This window comes from Nipponia nippon, unplaced genomic scaffold (genome assembly GCF_047370975.1).
Source record: "Nipponia nippon isolate SJK-2023a ecotype South Korea unplaced genomic scaffold, ASM4737097v1 scaffold_8, whole genome shotgun sequence".
Classification (NCBI taxonomy): Eukaryota; Metazoa; Chordata; class Aves; order Pelecaniformes; family Threskiornithidae; genus Nipponia; species Nipponia nippon.
In genome coordinates this window covers 25,162,245-25,181,660 of record NW_028262402.1, presented here as the reverse complement: position 1 = coordinate 25,181,660, position 19,416 = coordinate 25,162,245, and the positions used below count along the sequence as shown (strand labels likewise).

The following is a 19,416-nucleotide window of genomic DNA, read 5'->3' as shown; positions in this document are numbered from 1 at the left end:
AGCGGCGCCCGCTCCGCTCCCCTTGGCCCGGCCGAGGGCGGAGGCACTGCCGCATCGTCCCGCACCATCATCATCGTCCCGCACCATCATCATCGTCCCGCACCATCATCGTCCCGCGCCCGCGGAGCCGCTCGCCCCCTCCCCCCGGGGCCGCCGCCGCACCGGCGGAGGCGGGGCCGGTGCCTGCCGGCCTCTCCCGCACCGCCAGCCAGCTGTAAAACCGCCCCTCGGGGTTGGCAGGGGTGTTTGCTCTCCTCTCAATCCATCTGGGCACGTTTCTTTGGACGCGGTTGTTGTTAATTATCATCTTGTTTTTTTCTAGGGAAATTCAACGCGGTTCCGTTGGATTTCCTTTTTCGGAGGGGGGAAAGAAAAGCCTAACCAACTCAAGGTTTTTTTTTTTTTACCCCCCCTCTTTTTATCCCCTCTCTTTGGAGAGAGAGGAGGGGGGGATGCAACGTGGACCCCGCTGTTGGTATCACCGCGTCCCGCTGACGGCTGCAGTGGCAGGGCAGGCTGGGGAGGAGAGAAGGAAGAGTTTCCGCGGCTGAAGCCTTCCCCCGACGCGGAGCGGAGCCGTGCCGGCTGCCGGCGGTGCGGGACAGGCACACCTCTCCCCGGCTCCCCGCCCGCCGCCGCCTCCGCCGTTTCCCACCGGGGCAGCCGCAGGATGGGGAGACGGCGGTGGCTCTGGCTGCAGCCCTGCTGCCTGTGGCTGGGCTGCCTGGCGCTCTGGGCGCAGGGAGCAGCCGGGCAACAAAAGCCGCCGCCGGCGGTTCGCCCTGCGGGAGGAGCGGGCGGCATCTCCCCCGCCGCCGCGTACCGGGAGGACGGGGCCGGCAGCGCCGCCGCCGCCGCCGGCCGGGTCCGCAGGCGAGGACAGCAGGACGTGCTCCGCGGGTAGGGACGTGCTCCGCGGGTAGGGACGCGCCGCGCCGCGCCGCGCTCGGGCCTCCGCCTTCCGCAGCCTGAAACCCCTTGCCCGCGGTCGGCTGCCGCCTGGCCCCGCCGGGCCGCCCTCCTCCTCCTCCGCCGGGCGAGCAGCCCCCTCCCGGCAGCCGCCTCAGCGCCGAACCTGCGGTCTTCATTTTTGCTTGCGGCACATCTCGCCCTCCGGCCCCTTTGCATAACTGAGGAACTGTGATTAATTGAACTTGATATTTTGTCCTCGGCTGTGAAATACGGTCTTTTAATTAGTGCGATTGTATTGAAAGCAGACATTGTGCGGGGCTACGTTGCAACTGACAGATGTACCCCATTGGGCTTTTTATTCATGCATGTTACAGTATTGAGATACTTTGACATTCACTTTACTTTGGCTTCCCCTGAGACACTACGCAAAAACTGTTTTTTCTAATGTTTTGGGGAGTTCTTGGTAATTTGAATTAGTTTATTAATCTTTGTGACCAGTCACCCCTTCTGCCTTGTGTCAGACGGCAGCATGAAGCCAATTTTTATAGGAAGACTCCGCAGACTGTATGTGAATGCAAAGCCAAACTTGTCCCTTGCATGTCCTCAATGGTTCCACCAGGGATGAATGTGACATGCTGTTGCCTAGTCTACCTCTCCTTTTTGTACTAACCAGTTGAACTAATACAAAATAAAACGGCTTGGAACTCCTTACAGTGTAGGAAAATTTTGTTCCTTTGGGGAGGATTTTTTTGTAGACATCTTTGCTCTACACTTTTTTTTGTTTCATGCGGCAGGTTTCTTCCCTTGTGTGTACATAAAACTTTGGATTCTATTTACACTCATTTATATTTTTGTATATACATTTAATTTTTTGTCTGTGTGACAGGCCAAATGTGTGTGGCTCTAGATTCCATTCGTACTGTTGCCCTGGATGGAAAACGCTCCCTGGAGGAAATCAGTGCATTGTTCGTAAGTGTCTGACTTCAAGTTTTTACTGCCCTAGGGGTAATAATAAAAATAAATATTCTTTTGTGAGTTACTGCTCCATTCAGTATGAGAAAAGACAATTCAGTTCTGTCTTTTGCCTTATTTTTAAAAGGAAGAAAAAGAAAACGATGGATTTACAGGTCCACGTTTCTTATAATCAAAAGATTAGCAAATTGCTGTATTTTCTTTGCTGTGTTCTTAAGAGGCATGTGTCCACTTAGTTTTTGAAAAGAAGAACATGACAACGAAGGAAAAAGGAAAATACCTTCCATAAATCAAATAATCAACTATGGTAACAGGAAAAAAAAAAAAGCCAAAAGTTCTTGACAGAAAGCAAATTAGATCTGAAGTTTTGTCAAACTTCTGTGCTAGGCTTGGAATTACAATCAAATGGAAAACTTTTTTACATCTGGGGTGCTTTTTCTCTTGCCTGTCATTTTTAGTTGTGTTTTAATAGCTATAAAGCATGTAGACTCGGATTACTGCCTGGTCATAATAGGTACTGTGCTGACAGATGTGGCTGTTGACATGGCTTGGAAAGAAAAAAGGCGGGGGGGGGCGGGGGGCGCGCAGAATCTGCTCAATACTCTGGTTAGGGAACGCTGTCTACCTAGAAAGGAAATAGAGAATTAAGTTGAATTTTCTGTCTGTTAGATAAAAGGTGATATTAGACACATGCTTCTTATAGTCCTTGAATTTTAAGGTGAGTCTGTTCCCATTCATCCTAGCCTGTCACCATTGCTTTTGCTAATAAGTATGCTCAAGTTAAGAATTCAGGTTCAATAACATATTGCCCTCTACGTAAGGAATGAAGGCCTTTGTAATACTCATCTAACAAACTAGAGGTATCCAGGACTAAACTAGGGAAGGAATGGGTGGTAAGCCAAGATCTGCCAAATTTAAGCTGACTTTTGGGCTGTTGCCTTATGATTCAGGACTATCGGCCTCTTCATGTCTGTTTGTTTTACATGAGTATATTTGCTTTGTTAATGTTTCTTATAACTGTGCCATGTATCACTGATTTTCATCTCAGGTTGACCTAGCATTTCCTAGCAAAGGTTAACCGTGTCATTCAGGGGAAGATGCCGGTATCAATACCACTGTGGAGTAAGAGGAGCTCATAAAAATGTTCAGTTCACATTTATCATCTCTTATAATATTGGCTTACTTAAATGTAAACTGGAGGTTTTTTTATCCTTAAATTGTGCCTGTCAGTCACTTGAGGCTGTGGTTTCAGGTCTCTTCACATCCAGAATAATCTTTGACTTACTCGTAATTTATGTGCACAAAGGACATCTTTTAGCTCCTGTTTACTCACTGGGGGACAGGCCTAATCGCAGCTCTCTAACATGTTTGAAGGGTGAATGATTTTGCCAGACCATCTGTAAGATTGGCTGCGACTTGTATTTTTGGTGAAGGTTTAAGAGCACAGATTTCTATGCTCACATTAAACATTTGTTGAGATGGCGGTCCCTCTAGCTAGAGCTGTTTAGCTAGATGAAGCCTACTGCAAAGGATGATGGACAAGCTAGCAAACTTCTTATTGGAGATGCGTTGATTATAACTAGTGCGGATTGTAACTGGTGATTTTAAAGTAGTATTTCATGAAGAGAGATCTATAAGCTAGTGGTAGGTCAACAAGAAACCTTTCTGACCTTACAGTGTTTTCAGTTGATAACCTGTTGATGGTTGTTGGTGGTCTGTAACATATTTATGATAAAAAGTGGTCTTTTATCTAAAAAACAAAGTTCTGGCTGGGTTTACTTTTTCTTTAAATAAAATAAACTGTACTGATGAAAGCACATTTAGAATATTCTTTCAGCTATAAGGCTTCCAGTTGATGAAAAAATTATTCCCTAACAGATAACAAACTAAGAAAATGGTGTAAATGTAGACGTCACTTAATCAGGATACTGAGCTACCTTGTATAAAGATGGACTGAACGGTGACTGGAGGAAAAGAGCCCTGTTCCCTGTGTTTGTCAAGTGCTCTAAATTGAAGTCCAGTTTCTCACTTTTACGTCTGATAGTGGAAAAAGTATTTCGTATCAGTCAGTAGTATTTCTCTAATTTCAACTAAATAGCAAAATCCCACAAACTCTTGCATGTCTCATGCCTTCACATTTAGGGCATAGTTGTAGAGGAATTTAACGATAAAGGTAGATTATCCACATGGCATCTTTTTGATGCCCAAAGGGTGGTGTCAGTGGACCACTAATGTGGCTTTGTCTACTCCTCTCTCGTAAAGACAATAAGGCCTTTATCGGAGTATATCAAGGAGGATGCGGGTTTACAAAATCTGATCTGGTTTGCTTATGTTCGGCATCAGTACAGAACTTCTGATTTGGTGAAGAAAGGGTAAAAGGGAGCATGTAAATTTTGCAGGAGGCATATTTAAATTCTATAGTGGGGCAAGAAAACAATTTGCTTCCTTATGGGAGTTGCGTCTCATTTATGCATGTTTTTCTAAATCAGAAGTGGAGCACAAGCATTCTGGGAAAGGTCTTATCTCTGTTGTTGGGTTTTTTAATGTATATGGCCAGGTGTTTTTTTTCTTTCCTTTTAATGTATATAGGCAGTTTTTTTAGGTAGTTGGTATGTTCTTGGCAAATTATCTACTGGAGGTGTTTGTTCCTTTTGTAGTCCTTCAGTAGAGATGTGCTTCCACATTATTTGGTTCTCTCAAAACCCTAGAGTTATTTACAAAGAAACTGTGATCTTGCTTGTTTTTTTTCTTTACAGGCTCTCTCTTGCACAATACGTGTTTTTTGAGGTCCTCATGTGCCATACCAGCTCTTAATGTTTCAGGTTCTCTTTTGATGCATTTGCTAATCCAGCGAATTATTTAGATGTATTCGTTTGGATCTTCTTTAGAATCTGGATTTAGCCTTTAACTCTGTTCTGGTTCTGTTGCTCCTTTGTGCAATGGAGCTCCCTTGGCTGGTGAGTGAGAAGGGAAGGCAGGACTTTGATGCATTAGGGGAGAGCACAACAGCATGCACATTATGCACACGTAATATGGTGTGGATCAGGCTTACCTGAGATTTTTATCAAGTTAGTTTCTAAATGGCAATGTGGAAATATTTGAGTACAGAAAACTATATTTAAGGAAACTACACAAAATCTGCAAAGCCCATCGTTTGGACATGAACTTCCCACAAAACAGCTTCATGTAAAGGATGGATAATCTTAGAAAAGAGAGATCCTAAAATGCCTCTAAAATAGTGATTATAAGAGAGAAGCCATACCATAAATTGGTATTTATGATCTATATTGTTTATATTCATTCAAATTTTGGATTCTTAGTAAAGCTTTCTACAGGTCTTGTGGTCGAAAATATATAGTTTTAATAATTCTACATTACTACTGTAATAGGCTGGTATTTCTAATTAGGGAAAGAGTTGATTATCTGGTGTCAGTGGTCAGATCAATGTTTGAATATGCCATATTTGATTCTGTTTGTCTTTAAATTTGTCAGAGATACTGATTATACCAAAGTTCAGTTTGCTTTATTTAACTTACACTTACTTTTGCATGTATATTAACTGTCCCAATGAACTGAACATTCAAGTGTTGTGGGGCTTGTTTGTTTGTTTGTTTGTTTGTTTTTTAAAAAAAGAAGCTGTGAACATACTTTTAGCCTTTTTCCCTGTAGTTTAAGAGTAGGGTTACTGTTAATCACTGTCTTTTTAATTTTGTTCTTCCTCAGCCATTTGTAGAAATAGCTGTGGTGATGGATTTTGTTCCCGTCCTAACATGTGCACTTGTGCAAGTGGACAAATATCACCTACTTGTGGATCGAAATCCAGTAAGGACTTACTATATTTATTTTCATTGGAGATTTCATTTTAAGTAATTCTCTTCGAGTGTCAATTCAAAAATAACTGCTGTGTAAATTCTTTGAAAATAACTTGTCATTACTACATACATGCATGTAACTTACACTTTGGTATATCTCTAGTTTTTGATAAAGTTTGATATACCATGTGTGCATGTTTACTCTGTGTGACAAATTGAAAAAAATGTGTTTAAAGAGATAAGCAAGTTTAAATATAAATGTGTGTGGTGTTAACATTTTCATTGAGTCCATTTTCCTAAGAAATGAAGATTGTACAGCCTCCAAGATAACTAAAAGTTCTAAGTTTCTAAATATAGTAATGGAAAACTCTCAAAAAAACTCTTCATGGTTGCTTTTAAAATAATGGCTGACTAATAGCTACAGCTTGGATGGCTTTGGTTACAAGAATACCTGAGTGTACACTTAAATACATAGCACATATTGTACGAAGCTCATGTCTGCTTTCAGATGTCTTTGTTTTTGATTCCCAATGTGGTATTTTTGCCTAACACTGGTATCTCTCTGCTTGGGCCCCGCTGCAGTACAACAGTGCAGCATCAGGTGCATGAACGGCGGTACGTGCACGGACGACCGGTGCCAGTGCCAGAAGGGCTATGTTGGAACTTACTGTGGGCAGCGTAAGTAACTGCTCTGTTGCATCTAGAATTCAATCCACCTAAGTCCTGCAAGTTAGCCTTCTTACTTTAGGCAGAGTAGGAAGACAAAAAAGCCGATATGCTGAAATACAATGAAATGTCTGCGAGAACTTTAATGCTGTTTTGGGGTATAGTGTTTAGCTGAAAGTCAGTTCATGCATGAAGTGCATTTGTATTCTCTAAAATTCAAATTAGGGGTTGAATTCACCAAATAGTTTTGGAAAATCCTTTGGGAACAATGGCAGTGTACATCCCACTGTCCTTTTCTTACCAGAGGATCACTAATTTTTCATTCTCTTTGATGAAGTTTCTCCATCTCAGAAGAACAGCCTAATTGCTAGGTTAAAGCATGTTTTTCTGTTTTCTACTTGGCTAAGGAAAAAGATTAAATGCAGTTCAAGCTTTTGGATACCTTTTTGGTTTGGCAGACAAGCTAGAAAGTCAATTATTTGCACAGCTCTACCTATCACAGTACAGTGTTTACAAGCTATACAAATTTAGCAAACAATAAAAATCCCTAAAGGCTGCAGGGATGAAGAAAGACTCAAGAGTGTATTCTGAGGCCAGCTGGCTACTAATTAGCTGAGAAATTAATTGCTGAAGGTAGTCTGAAGGAAAAAGAGACAAACAAAAGGCAGCTATGTGAAGAACACTTAGACTGTGTGGAAGAACATCCTTTTATCTTAGTCATTTTTGCAAATGCTGGAGAGCAGTCTTGTTCTTGCTTTATTTCTACCTGGATAAAATTCTCTAAAATTTTTGGTAAAATTGTAATCCTAAAGTGTGACCCTAGTCACAGTCAGATTTACTGTTGAGGGTCCCTGACCCCTTCCTGCTAATTTTAAAGTACTGGGTCAATACCTGCATGCTCTCAGACGGGGCATATTTCCAGTGAATAAATAAAAAGATGATTGAATTTTCAAGCCGTGACTCTAAAGCAATCCAGAAAATCTGAACAAACTTTGGAGATTGGTTTCAGTGTATAGGATAGTTAAAATTGCAAGTAAGATTGAGTATTTATGTTCTAGACACAGTATGGAATGAATGTCTGAAAAACGTAAATATGCCTTTATTTCTTTTTACTAAAATGTAATTGTGTCTTAACTCTACTGAAGTTAATTGTCTCACCGAAGTGTCATTGTCCATTAATTCAGTAATGTAACACATGCAGAGAAGTATCTTCATTTTATGGCATAATATACGCATTCGCAGTAAAAAGTAATTCAGTTTTATGGTTCTTGATAAGAAGTAAGGCTTTATCACATTTCCACATAAATGGTGTATTTTATGTTCCCCATTGTGATACAGGAGGCATGTGTACATTTTTTTCAGTTTGAAATATTTAGTTTCTCTAGGTTGCTGAGGTTCTTTTGGAGTGGACACTCAAATATGTTGCAAAAGCCACCTTCAAACTGGGGAAACCTGTGTAGGAAGGCAGCCTAGAGACTTCTAGATCCAAATCTCTGCTATTGTTCAGAGCCACTTAAAAATGGTGGGGCTGTCCTTTAAGGTGAAACACTTTAATTTGGAACACATGCTAATTCTGAACAAGGCTATATGTCCTGGAAGCAACGAGCATGAAAGTAGACAGAATTAATAAGTCAAAGCACTCTCTTAATGGTATTTTTCAACCTCGCTGAAGAACTGTCTTCCTTTCAAATTCAAAAGATTTCAGTGCTTTGGCAGGAGGCTTTGTTCTTGATTCACACCACTGATAAATAGCATGAGTGGGTGCTCTGAAGTCCCACAGCTGTAAAGTAGCTTCTCCATCTAGATATACTGTGAATTTATACCCCCCAAAAATCGTTTTATTTCTTGTTGGGATCTTATAAGAAACACAGTTTTTGAAGGTACTTAAAGATGAGTTAAACCCGTAATTCTTTTCCCTTGCTTTAAACATCACTTCTTCTGCCAGCGGTATCAACCCTCAGAGCTGAATTATCTGTCTCTTAGACTCCCCAAGCCTCTCTTTTTGAAAGGTTTGTTGCTGCTGTGACTGAATAGCACGACTTAATACACTCAAAAACCTCAAAATAGTTGAGTCTTTATCTGCTAATTTCAATGATGGATATAAGTTCTTACGATTAGTGACTAGAGCTGCCCAACTGTTTAAGAATATACTTAAGTTAAACATCTGCTAAGAATCTGTGCTGAACATGATCAATTAAACAGCTGCTTGCAATTAGCATTAAACAGGTGCTAATGGAATTTGGGCTAATGGAATTTGACTTGAACAATCATTATTGTTGGTGATGATGGGTAGGAGGGAGATCAGTTTGATCTTCGGGTCCAGAAAGACTTAGAGCAGTTGAAAGGAAAAAAATTATTTTTGAATACTGCATATGGTAATCTTTGAAATATCATTACTATAACATTTAAAACTTCTTTTGTTAATTAAAGCTGTCTGTGAAAACGGCTGCCAGAATGGTGGACGGTGTATTGGAGCTAATCGCTGTGCATGTGTCTACGGATTTACTGGCCCTCAGTGTGAAAGAGGTAAAAGCAATAAATAAGGAAGAAAATTATGAGCGGTTATATGCATCAACACCGTATGTACATATTTTATGCTGTGTACTTTCTGGCTGAGCCAGTAAGCTTCCAGTAAACCATTTATTATTTGTAATTTTAGAAAGTGTCTTCATTTTTAGCCTGGTAGCCACATTTTAGGTTGGCAAGTACAAAGCTGTCACAATTGGTAGGAGTTTGAGCTAATTTAGGCTGCTTATTTTGTTCATATAATAGTTAAAAGATGAGCTATCTTTTGTTCTCAGCTATGTGAAATAATATTACAGCAAAATTGCTGATGGTGTTAGAATTGTGTAAGTGTAACTAATTGAAGGATCGTTTTTCTGTATAACACCTCCTTCATAAGAGGAACTTGGGAAGTTATGTGCTCTGGTTAGTTCTATTCTATAGGAGAAAGTCAGAGATGGAGCAAAAAATAACCAATTACCATAATACTGAGATCAGTTCCTAAAGCCATTCTTATTGAAGAAAACGTATTAGACATGGCTTAACTTATAGTGCTTTCATGAATTGGGGACTAAACTAGGATTTTATTTTAAAATTTTATGGAGAAATCCCTCAGCCTTCTTTTATGGGCTTAGAGATACTGACGAAGTCAGTTTTAATGATGCTGAACAAAACATTTTTAGTGTTACACTGTGTGTAATTAGCACACAAGTAATTAAGGCACTAAGTCCATACATAGTGATTTAGAATAAACCTGCTTCCACTCTCAGAAATCTATACTTCTCGCTTTTTAATAAATCAGAGCATTGTTTGTATTTTGAAACCGAGACTAGGGAAATACAGTAATGTAGAACAGCTCAACATTAGATATAATTGTAGAACGTGTTCTGTGTGCATCAAACTGACAAGTGTAACCCAAATTACTGTCTGTTTAGAATGGATTTTTAATAAGTGGATGTAGTGAGGAGTGCTTATGAAAACAATAATGTTGTACATCCTTTAACATGAAGTTTTCAAGAATAATCAAAGATGATGCTGAAAAGCTTAGAAAAAATAGTATTCTTTGTCTTTCTCCAAGTTGGTGTGTTTGCGAATACATGTTCTCATCAAAAAGGGCACTAAAGAGTTGAGCAGCCATAGTGTGAAATGCTGAATACTAGCATGCATTGTTATCTTACTCCTATAAAATATTCAAAAAGTTGTCAATACTAAAAAGGGGAATGGGATCTTTTGCTTTAATAGGAAATAGAAAGACACATTCTTAATTCATATTAGCGGTCGACGAGACACCTACTCAGGGCAGAAGTCTACTTCTTAGACTGATAAAATAATTTAAATCGGAAGAGACCTCCATAGGCCACCTAGTCCAATACCTGTTCATAGCAGGTCTAATCAGATCAGCCTGCTCAGGTCCATGTCCAGTCAGATTTTGAACAACTTCAAGGATGGAGATTCCACAACATCTCTGGACAACCTGTTCCAGTATTTGATCACCCTCATGTTAAAAAAACCAAAAAACAAAAAAAAAAAAAACAAAACAAAAAAACCAAACAAAAAAATTCCCTAATATCTATCGCAGTTTTGCATGTTTCAACTTGTATTTGTTTTCTCTTGTCTGATTGCTGTGAACCTTCTAGAAGATTCTGGCTTCAATTTCTCTGTATGCTCTGAACAGGTAGTTATAGACAGCATTAAAGTCCCCTTAAAACCTTCTCTTCTTAAGGGTGGATGAACTCAGGTCCCTCAGCCTCTCCATACAGGGCAAGTTCTCAATCTCCTTGACCAATTTGGTAGCCCTCTCCTGGACTTTATTCAGTTTGTCAATTTTCTTCTTGTATTGGGAGTCCAAAATTGGACACAGTACTCTGATGCAGTCTTACAAGTGCCAAATGGAGGTGAAGGACCATTTCACTGGATTGTATGCTGCACTCAATAACAGCCCATGCAGCTGGCCTTCCCTGCTGCAAGGGTACGCTGCTGCTTCATGTTCAGGTTGTTGTCTACTAGGACACCCATAATGCTTTTCTCAGAGCTGCTTTGCAGGCAGTTGGCCTCCAGTCTATGTTGTTCCATCAGGTTATTCCATCCCAGATGTGAGACTTCCCTTGCTTTTGCTGAACTTCATGAGATAACTGTCCACCCATTTTTTCTAAGCTGTCTGGACCACTTGGAGTAGCAGCCCTGCCTTCCAGCATATTGACCGGTGCCCCAGATTTGGTGTCATCTGCAGTCTTGCTGAGAGGGCGCTCTTGTACCGTCACCCACATTGTTAATGAAGACATTAAACTATTATTTGTCCCAGTACTCACCCCTAAGGGACTGCACTAGTTTCCTGGCCTCTAGCTGGACTTTCCTGATCACAACTCTCTGAGCGAGCAGTCCAGCCAACTTTCCACTCACCTTATCTATTGTTCACTTATTCAGCCTGTATCTTGCGAATCACAATCTCTCTGTGGGAGCCTGTCTCAAAAGCCTTGCTCAAGTCATGCAACATCCACCACCCTTTCCTTCTCCTCGGCACTAGTGACCTCAGGGTTGACAGCAGTGATAACATTTGCCCTTGGTAAACTCATGCTGGCTGCTCCCAAGCACCTTCTTGTCATTCATATGTTTAAAAATGGCTTCTGAAGGGAATCTTGTGAAATTCTCTGTTTCAAATTCAGCTCTGAAGTCTTCAAAGGTGTATATAGATTGTGAAAATATCTTGCACCAATTTTTTATGTGTTGACTGTGCAAAGAAAATAATTTCCATGTAAGCAAAGGAAATAACTAAGGCAAACACTGAAAAAGCAGGAGTTTCTATTCGCTATTCCAGACTGTTTTGTATACCCACTAGATGTCACAAGCAACAGAGAAATGTAAAGGATGAACTTGTTTCTTTGTCTCTAATTGCTTGTCACTTTCATTCTTAAAAGCAGATTTATGGGCTTCTATTCATCACTGTTGGTTTAGGTTTTTGCTGTTACGTGTTACATCCAGCGTGTTCTCTGTAGCTGCTTCTTATGAACCAAATGCAAGGACTCAAATCTTTTATATTTTGCTTAGTGGGGAAATGGGAAGCATTATTCTGTTAAAAACTGTTAATATTTACAACCATTATCAGAAAAATGTCTGCATAGAACGTATACCTGCCTTGTAGCTAAAGTAAGAGACTACCAAGTCTGTCAGTTTAGGATGGATTTTCAAGGGATTGGACAATGTTAGGTTGCTTGATAGTTTGAGCCGTAGCTCAGATGGTGCTTACATTTGTCCAAATTCAACAGTCTAAGCTATGTATCCAAGATGGATGATAGCTATAGCTGAACTATAATGTGATAGAATTGTAATGTAGCAAATTGATTTCTTATTTTTTGTAATTGATTACATTCAGATATTTTTTTTATTTATTGCCAGACAACTTCGTAAGCTTGCTTTTTGTCCCAGATAGAAGCAATCGTTCCTGGTTAAGATTCGCTTCTGTTGTCTGTCTAGATTCAGGACTGTGGAATCATGTTAATACATATGACACGCTCCAGCTGTGATGATGGCTCAGAGTTTTTAATAACAATGCTTATACTTGAAATAGGTTGACCTACTTAAAAGATTCTAGTACATATGGGTATTGTAACTTAACTTCTGTGGTGATGAAAGCACTGAAGTTTGCTTTCTTACAATTTATTGTGAAACTTTAAGCTGCAGAATTCAAGCCATGTGAAGGAATTCAACACCAGTATTTTGGCATCCATATTTCTTAGCTGTCCTTGAAAGTCTTAGCTTCTATGTGTAGAATGCTATTGTTATAAGAGATTTAAGCTACATTATATGGGTTTTGGAAATTGAGTTGTTATAATTAAAAGTTTACATTTCCTTCCTTGAAATTGGAGGTAGTAAGCCAAATTTGCTTCTGTCACTGTCAAAAAATAGAACATATGTTATGTCTATAATTATGTATATAATTTGCATATCTAATATACTATAATATGCTTTCACAACAGTGGACAGGGCTAAATAAAATTTCACCTAGTCTCTTTTCTTGTTGCTGCCTAGACTTTCTCATATTCAAAAAAAGAAGCTACTAATTTATTGTACTATTATTCAGTTAAAGATGACTCCTGTAGTATATCTTGTGAATGACTATAAAAAGTCTCTAATATAGTAGCTGTAAATGTTAATTTTTTTTGTGCTTTACATGAGCTGGAGTACCTGAAAATAACTGTAAAAGATGCCTTAAATGCCTATTCTGTTCAATAGTAATTTGTAATTTATGCTTTTAACCTAATAAGTTTATGCTTTCCAGCAAAATCCAAAAGGCAATGATTTCTTCATCTGTTGGTTGCAATAATTGCCTGTAATACTTTACAGTAAGAAAAGCCTCTGTAGTTTAATTTTAAACTGAGTTTAGCAACAGTTCATAACTCTTTAACTAAAATTTTATAGTTTAAGGTTATGTGGACTTCCCTTGCAAATCACATCAGAGTTATAAGAGATTTTGTTTTGTTATTTTTTTACATGGCTGTGTTTTAAATGCATACTTTTTATTGTTCTGTAAATTAAGTTCTTTTAAATTAGGTATTTTCTTCGTAATATAGAACATATGTAGCTTTCCTTCAGATTGGCCTCCCAGCCTGTTATAAGATAAAACATGACTGCTTGTTCAGCTATCTGGGCTCTGAGCAGACTAATTTCCGGGCTGGAGGCAGGAGGCTGAGCAGTAACTAATGACTGGCATGATTACAGTATTTAACTTGAGACTTGCTGCTGGGTTAACAAGAAAGCAGAACCTGTTTGGGAGCTCGTGCTTTACTCTTTCTGGTATATACAATGACCTTTTATATTTCCTATCAATGTCTGTTCATTTGGTCAACTTCTTGTCTTTGATTTGTAAACACACAAGATTCAAGCATTTGATTTTGCCTGTTGTGTTGTGTTTGGTTTTTTTGTCTTTTTTTTAATGAAAAAATAGATGTTGAAATTTTCCTCTTGAATTTTTCCCAGTGAAAAATAATTGGGAAAAAAAAAAAGAAACAGATTGATTAAGAGGCCTTATCCTCAGTTGTATGCATAAGAGCAACTTTTTTATAGCATGACCAGTTCCTTTGGTTTCTCAAGACTGTCTGAGCAAATCATATTTGTATTACTGCACATGGCCTGTGCATTTTTTTAATTGATGGTCTGTAGAGGTATGAAGCTGTGGAAAAGCAATGATGTTTTCTTCCTTCTTTATCATGGGTTAAAGGGAGGAAAAAGCAGTAGGAAAGGAGAATCCTGTCACTGATCTAAGTTTGCCTTCGTGCCATGTAGGAGAAAGAACAGTGCTCAATTACTCTGTGCATAACTGGCTTACAATGGGAAGCAAGAGGGTTTGGACTGTGTAGAAATGCATTGCTTGGGAAGAATATCCTTTTGAAGAAGGGAGAGGGTTTCAGATAAAGCTATCAAGCTTGGGCAGGTGAGAAAAGAGGAGGAAAAATTAAGAAATATCATAGTTGAATATAGCATGAGAACTTCTGAAAGGGGGGAGCTTTTGTGTTGTTCTCAGGAAAATCGCTGCTAATGTGTCTTAGCTCAATGTGTTTGTCACACCTGGTATTCCCAGTACAAGTATCTGGACACTTTCTCTGACTGTCTGAGTTTTAGAATTTCTGTCTATCAAAGGAGTTGAGAGCCTGTACCTCATGACAGATGCAGTAAATCAGTGATGGGGGCAGCTGCCTCCCTACAGGTTCTTACTGGGTTAGTAGGGAAGACTCTACATAGATGCAGCCAGGTAGTCAGTAGAAACCCTCCTCTGTGGAAGGCAGTAATTTTTATGCCAGTTCTGCAATGCCTACAAGAACTTGGCCCGTTGAATGAAGAGTCCTAGGAGGGACAGCAACAGAGTAAGTGAAGTGTCCCTGGGGCTGGAGAACAGGATGATGCAGAGGACAGTGAAAAAGATTTGAGGCAGAGGGTGTAATACATATTTGTATTTTGGGGTACATATATGTATTTTGGGGTAATACATACGAATAAAATTAAGCTTATATAGCAAACTGACAATTTTACATAAGACTCAATGCTTCTGAAATATTTTTATTATAAAGAAAACATACAATTCAGATGTAGTCTGTAGTACTGCTGAAGATGCTTGTGTGTGCTTAAGTGACAGTGATTAGGTGTAAATGAAGCAAGGAGGGAATTAAATTCTTTAAGAAACTACTCTTTCCTCTGACAGGTATTCAAAAGATCTTTTAACTTTACACAACTTTTCTATATCTGTTGATGGTAGCAGTACCATGAGAAGAAGTGAAAACCTTTTGGGGATGTATTCAGATTATATTTTGTCTTACCCCTGTAATCTCATAAACTGCAGAATTTCTTGCCATGCAGGCTATGGCAGGTTATGTTCAAGAGGTTTCCTGTCTGTGAGCCATGGCGTACTGCGGCATGAGCTGTAGCAAAAGGGCCTGTACTTTTTCTCCAGTTGCTTGGTTTATTTTAGCTGTCCCTCAACGATTGTAAACTTTGTTCAGGTGCTTAACAGCAAAAATGCTCTTTTGATCAATCACCTCTTCTCTTTTTGTAGGAGGTGTGGGAATGTAACTTTTAAATTTTGCTGGTTTTTGCTTTATAGTGGCTGCTATTAGCCTGAACTGAAATAGAGGTTCTTTATGTGGGATAGGATATGTGTGCGTATGCATAACAGGTCCCTGCTCTGAAGAGCTAACCGGACAAAGGAAGTATTATTACTCTCTTCCCTGCCCCCAAGACAGGCTGAGGCATGCGAGATTGTTACTTGATGAAGGCTGAGCAGGGAAGCTTCAGTAGACTTAGCAATCAACCAAATATCCCGAGTTTCAGTCTGAGGTTTTAACTAGGAGGGTCATCCTGCCTGTTTTATTAAGGCAGTGTAAGACTGTTGAATTTTGCATGCTCTAGGAGTGAGTATAAATGAAAACGCAGGGCATTTTAGGAGGAGGCAGGAAAAAAGGAAGGCAATAAGATTAAATAAAAAATAATTACTAAATATTGCTCTGAAATACCAACCAGCATTCTTCTTTTCTTCTTGCCACTGGGCCCTGTGTCCTGGTGTCTTTTTTTTTTTTTTTTCAGTGCCCAGTAAGTGGAATGCTTACCTGCTAAACACCAGTTTAATTCATTTTCAGTCTGCTTTTAGCCATTGGGAAGTGAAGCATATGGTCTTGAGATAGCTCTGCAAGTTTGTAAAGGAGTCATTCAGGGCCTGTTGAATGAAGAAAAAAAAATATTAGTTCATTGGAGCATACTCTTAACTACATGGTCCAGTTCACAGGGATTGTTCATCGCCGCTGGGGTAAACACAAGAGCTATATGCTCAACTTGAAGTCTAAGTTAACTAAAATCAATTAAGTTTAATCAATTTAACAAAATATAAGTTAGTGGTAGTTTAAAGCTCTACAGAATTGGCACAGCACTGGACAGGCTGCCCAGGGAAATCGTTGAGTCCCCATCCCTGGAAGTATTTAAAAGACGTGTAGATGTGGTGCTTAGGGACATGGTTTAGTGGCGGACTTTGCAGTGCTGGGTTAATGGTTGGACTTGATGATCTTAAAGGTCTTTTCCAACCTAAATGATTCTATAAAAATGTGAATCTTCCTAAAATTTTCAATTTTTACCATGCTGTCTTACTTACTTTATTTTCTAAATTTTCTGTTAAAAAACATTTCTGTCAGCTTTTTCCATGCATAGTGGAAAGTTGATTATAAGCAAAATACTACAGTGGTGGTGGTATTTTTAAAAAAGCTTCAGTTTAATATAAAAAAACACACCTCTGATTTCTCTTCAAGATAGTAAGGGAGAACAATTGCAAATACCTGCAGCAAGAAGAGGTAAAATTTTGTCTGACAGGGAAGTACCTGATTCAGGAAAATAGGTCAGATTATCTGTGTTAGAAGAACCTCCCAGTTATTTTCATTGTTTGTTTGAGACTAGAGGTGTCATCAGATGTTTATAATACATACAGTTAAGTGCAGTCCCTGTTCAGAGAACTCCTTTTCCTTCTACAGGTTCAGACCTGCAGATATTTGCATACATCAGTCCCTGATGGATTACAGGAGTTCTGAAGGGCAAATTCAGAAAGCTGCTTTCATGCTCTTTGATATCAATAGCTACTAGGATTACAGGACTCTGGCACTACATGACCTGGTTTTGCTATCCATCATTATCTCCAATAACAAGGTTTTCAGACTTTCCTCCCCTTGCCTTTCACAAGCTGACAAATAACTATCTAAAGTATTAAAAACCCCACAAGATGTCTACAGTGTATATGTTTATTTGTTGTTAGCAGGTATCTGAAAATTTCTCTCTTCTAGCTGTGCAAAAGATTTAACATTTTGCAGTTTAAAAAAAAGACATGGATTATACTGAACATGCTGTTGGCAGTAATGATTAAGAAAGTAGTATAATCCCAGTCAGTATCTTTCTCTTGCTTCCCTCTTTTCCTTTCTTTGGATACTTCAGGATGTGATGATCAGTATTCCTTCCCTCTTGCCCATTTTTGCTCTGGTTCCATTATCATAGTCAGTCTGTTAGATAAGTATCTAGCAAGAGGTACAGCAAAGTCACTTCATGCTAATAGTATATAATGCTAATAGTATATAATATATACTTGTAAGTTACTTGAATAATTCTCACAGTAAGTGTAGTACATGCTGTCTCAACGCAGAAGACCAAAGCTGGTTATGCTGATTTGGACAGAAAATGATCATGGTAGCAGACTTAGTTAGTATGAACCTACAGTTCACAGGTGCAGTGGCAGCACAAGCATTTAGGTAAGAGCTCAAGTCCATGGCAGGGATCAAAGTGCCATTGTACGAGTTGACTGAACAAAAACAACCTCTGGTCTGGAGGGTTCCTGTGGCCTGTTATTACAAATGAGAAGAGGAAGGATGCTTAAACTGAATATGGGCCTTAATGGGAAGCCAACAGTAGTAGGGAACTGTACCTTTTAAAAGGATATGGTGTGACTGGAGAATCAGTTCCTTCCTTCCCTTTTGTGGAGGAATCAAATCTTGCAGGAAGCAGATAGCTATGGGCATCTTTAGTTCTGAGTGACTTCTGAACAGCACAATTTATCAGAAGTAGCCCCTGCCCACCTTTTTTGTTGATTCCAAAAGCCCTGAGAAACTATGTTGAGGAGTACAGAGCAGTTACAGGTTCCTCCAGAGCTGAAACTGGGGGGGGGGGAAAAAAAAAGCTAAAAAAAAAAAAGCTGAAGTTTGAATGACACTATCTTTTTATCCACAAACAGCAAGTACCAGCAAAAGAAAAAGGCAAAAATCCTTCAGTGAAGCAGCTTTGTTACTTTTTACTGTAGCTGGTTTTGAAGTACTTGACATCTTTAATACTTTTCAGTTAGTTCAGTCATATGACAGGTAAGTATTAAAGTGTTATAGATGGTGGGGTTATTGCAATTTGTGTTAGAAATAAAAGCGGAAATTTTATGCCTTCAAACTAGGTCTACAAAAGGAAGATGAAAATATAGATTTGAATAACCTCTTCCAAGGACTTGAGAATTTTCACTAGAGTAAAATGGAGCTGTTCTGCAACTCAGGCACAGGGAAAGCTTCTTCATTTCAAGTCAAGGTTTAAATGGAAGCACTGTATCTACACGGCCTCAAACTATGAAATGAAACAAAGAACTAGTGAAGTTGTTATACTGTATACTTATGGCAAATAGATATATTTTCTTCATATATACTTTTTTAAAATCTGTATTTGAAAGCTAGTGTTTTCTATTACCTACAAGTCCACGAGAGCATAAAATATTGGCATTTTTAAGACCTACCTGACACATAGACTGGGTTATGTTCCACATCTAGAGATTATTCACTGGAAAGTAAAACAAGGGTCTGATAATATAGTGCAATGGACCAAAATCATGAGTGGGGAACATGTTGCAGAGGAGAGGGAAGATGATGTCTTTGGAAAATTCTGCCTAGTCTTATCTTTTTCCTTCCTCAGTGAAAATTTTACTCTTTGTCACAAGCATTAGAATATGACTTTTTTTTTTTTTAATTAGTTGGGGGGTGAGACTACAGGAGCTGAGCAAAGCCATGATGACTTTGTTACAGTTTCAGAAGAAAAAATAATTTCTTCACAAAAATGAGGAAAATGATTAATTTTATTAAACTAATTAATTTGTAATATATTCAGAAAAAAAAATCTGGAGATATTTGCAGAATGTCTAGATAAGTTATAGATTACAATAAAATTGAGACACTTGTCAACACATTGTCCTTAACAAAGAAAGTGCAAAGCCCCTTGAAATATTTAAGTGAATAGGAAAACTTTTGTCAAATCTAGCAAGTGCTAATGTTTTGTATTGCTTATGTAGGCGTTGTAGGCAAATTTTAAATTGGAAAAAATCAGAAATAACTTACATCAGAGAACCCAGTTCTGAAGCACTGTAAAAATGAAGAAAAAAATTTAATTCTTTGCTTTTGTGACTGTAGAATGTATTAGGACAAATTAGGCAAATAGATTTACTGATAAATTTACAAATATTGTGTTAGAGGAGGCTTGAGAGATCCCCTTGGGAATTCAGGAACCTTGG

The 19,416-nt window shown here is 39.0% G+C and overlaps 1 protein-coding gene across 4 annotated transcripts in view; it reads left to right on the top strand.

Moving 5' to 3' along the window:
* Positions 1-292: 292 nt before the first annotated feature.
* Positions 293-19,416, top strand: part of FBN2 (fibrillin 2) — a 180,680-nt gene continuing 161,556 nt past the window's right edge. For all 4 annotated transcript variants that reach the window (XM_087741308.1, XM_087741306.1, XM_087741307.1 and 1 more), the window contains exons 1-5: positions 293-900; positions 1,799-1,881; positions 5,608-5,706; positions 6,279-6,374; positions 8,793-8,888. In XM_087741308.1, coding sequence (XP_087597434.1) covers positions 671-900; positions 1,799-1,881; positions 5,608-5,706; positions 6,279-6,374; positions 8,793-8,888 — 604 coding nt within the window. In that variant the 5' untranslated portion in view covers positions 293-670. The remainder of the gene's footprint in view (positions 901-1,798; positions 1,882-5,607; positions 5,707-6,278; positions 6,375-8,792; positions 8,889-19,416) is intronic.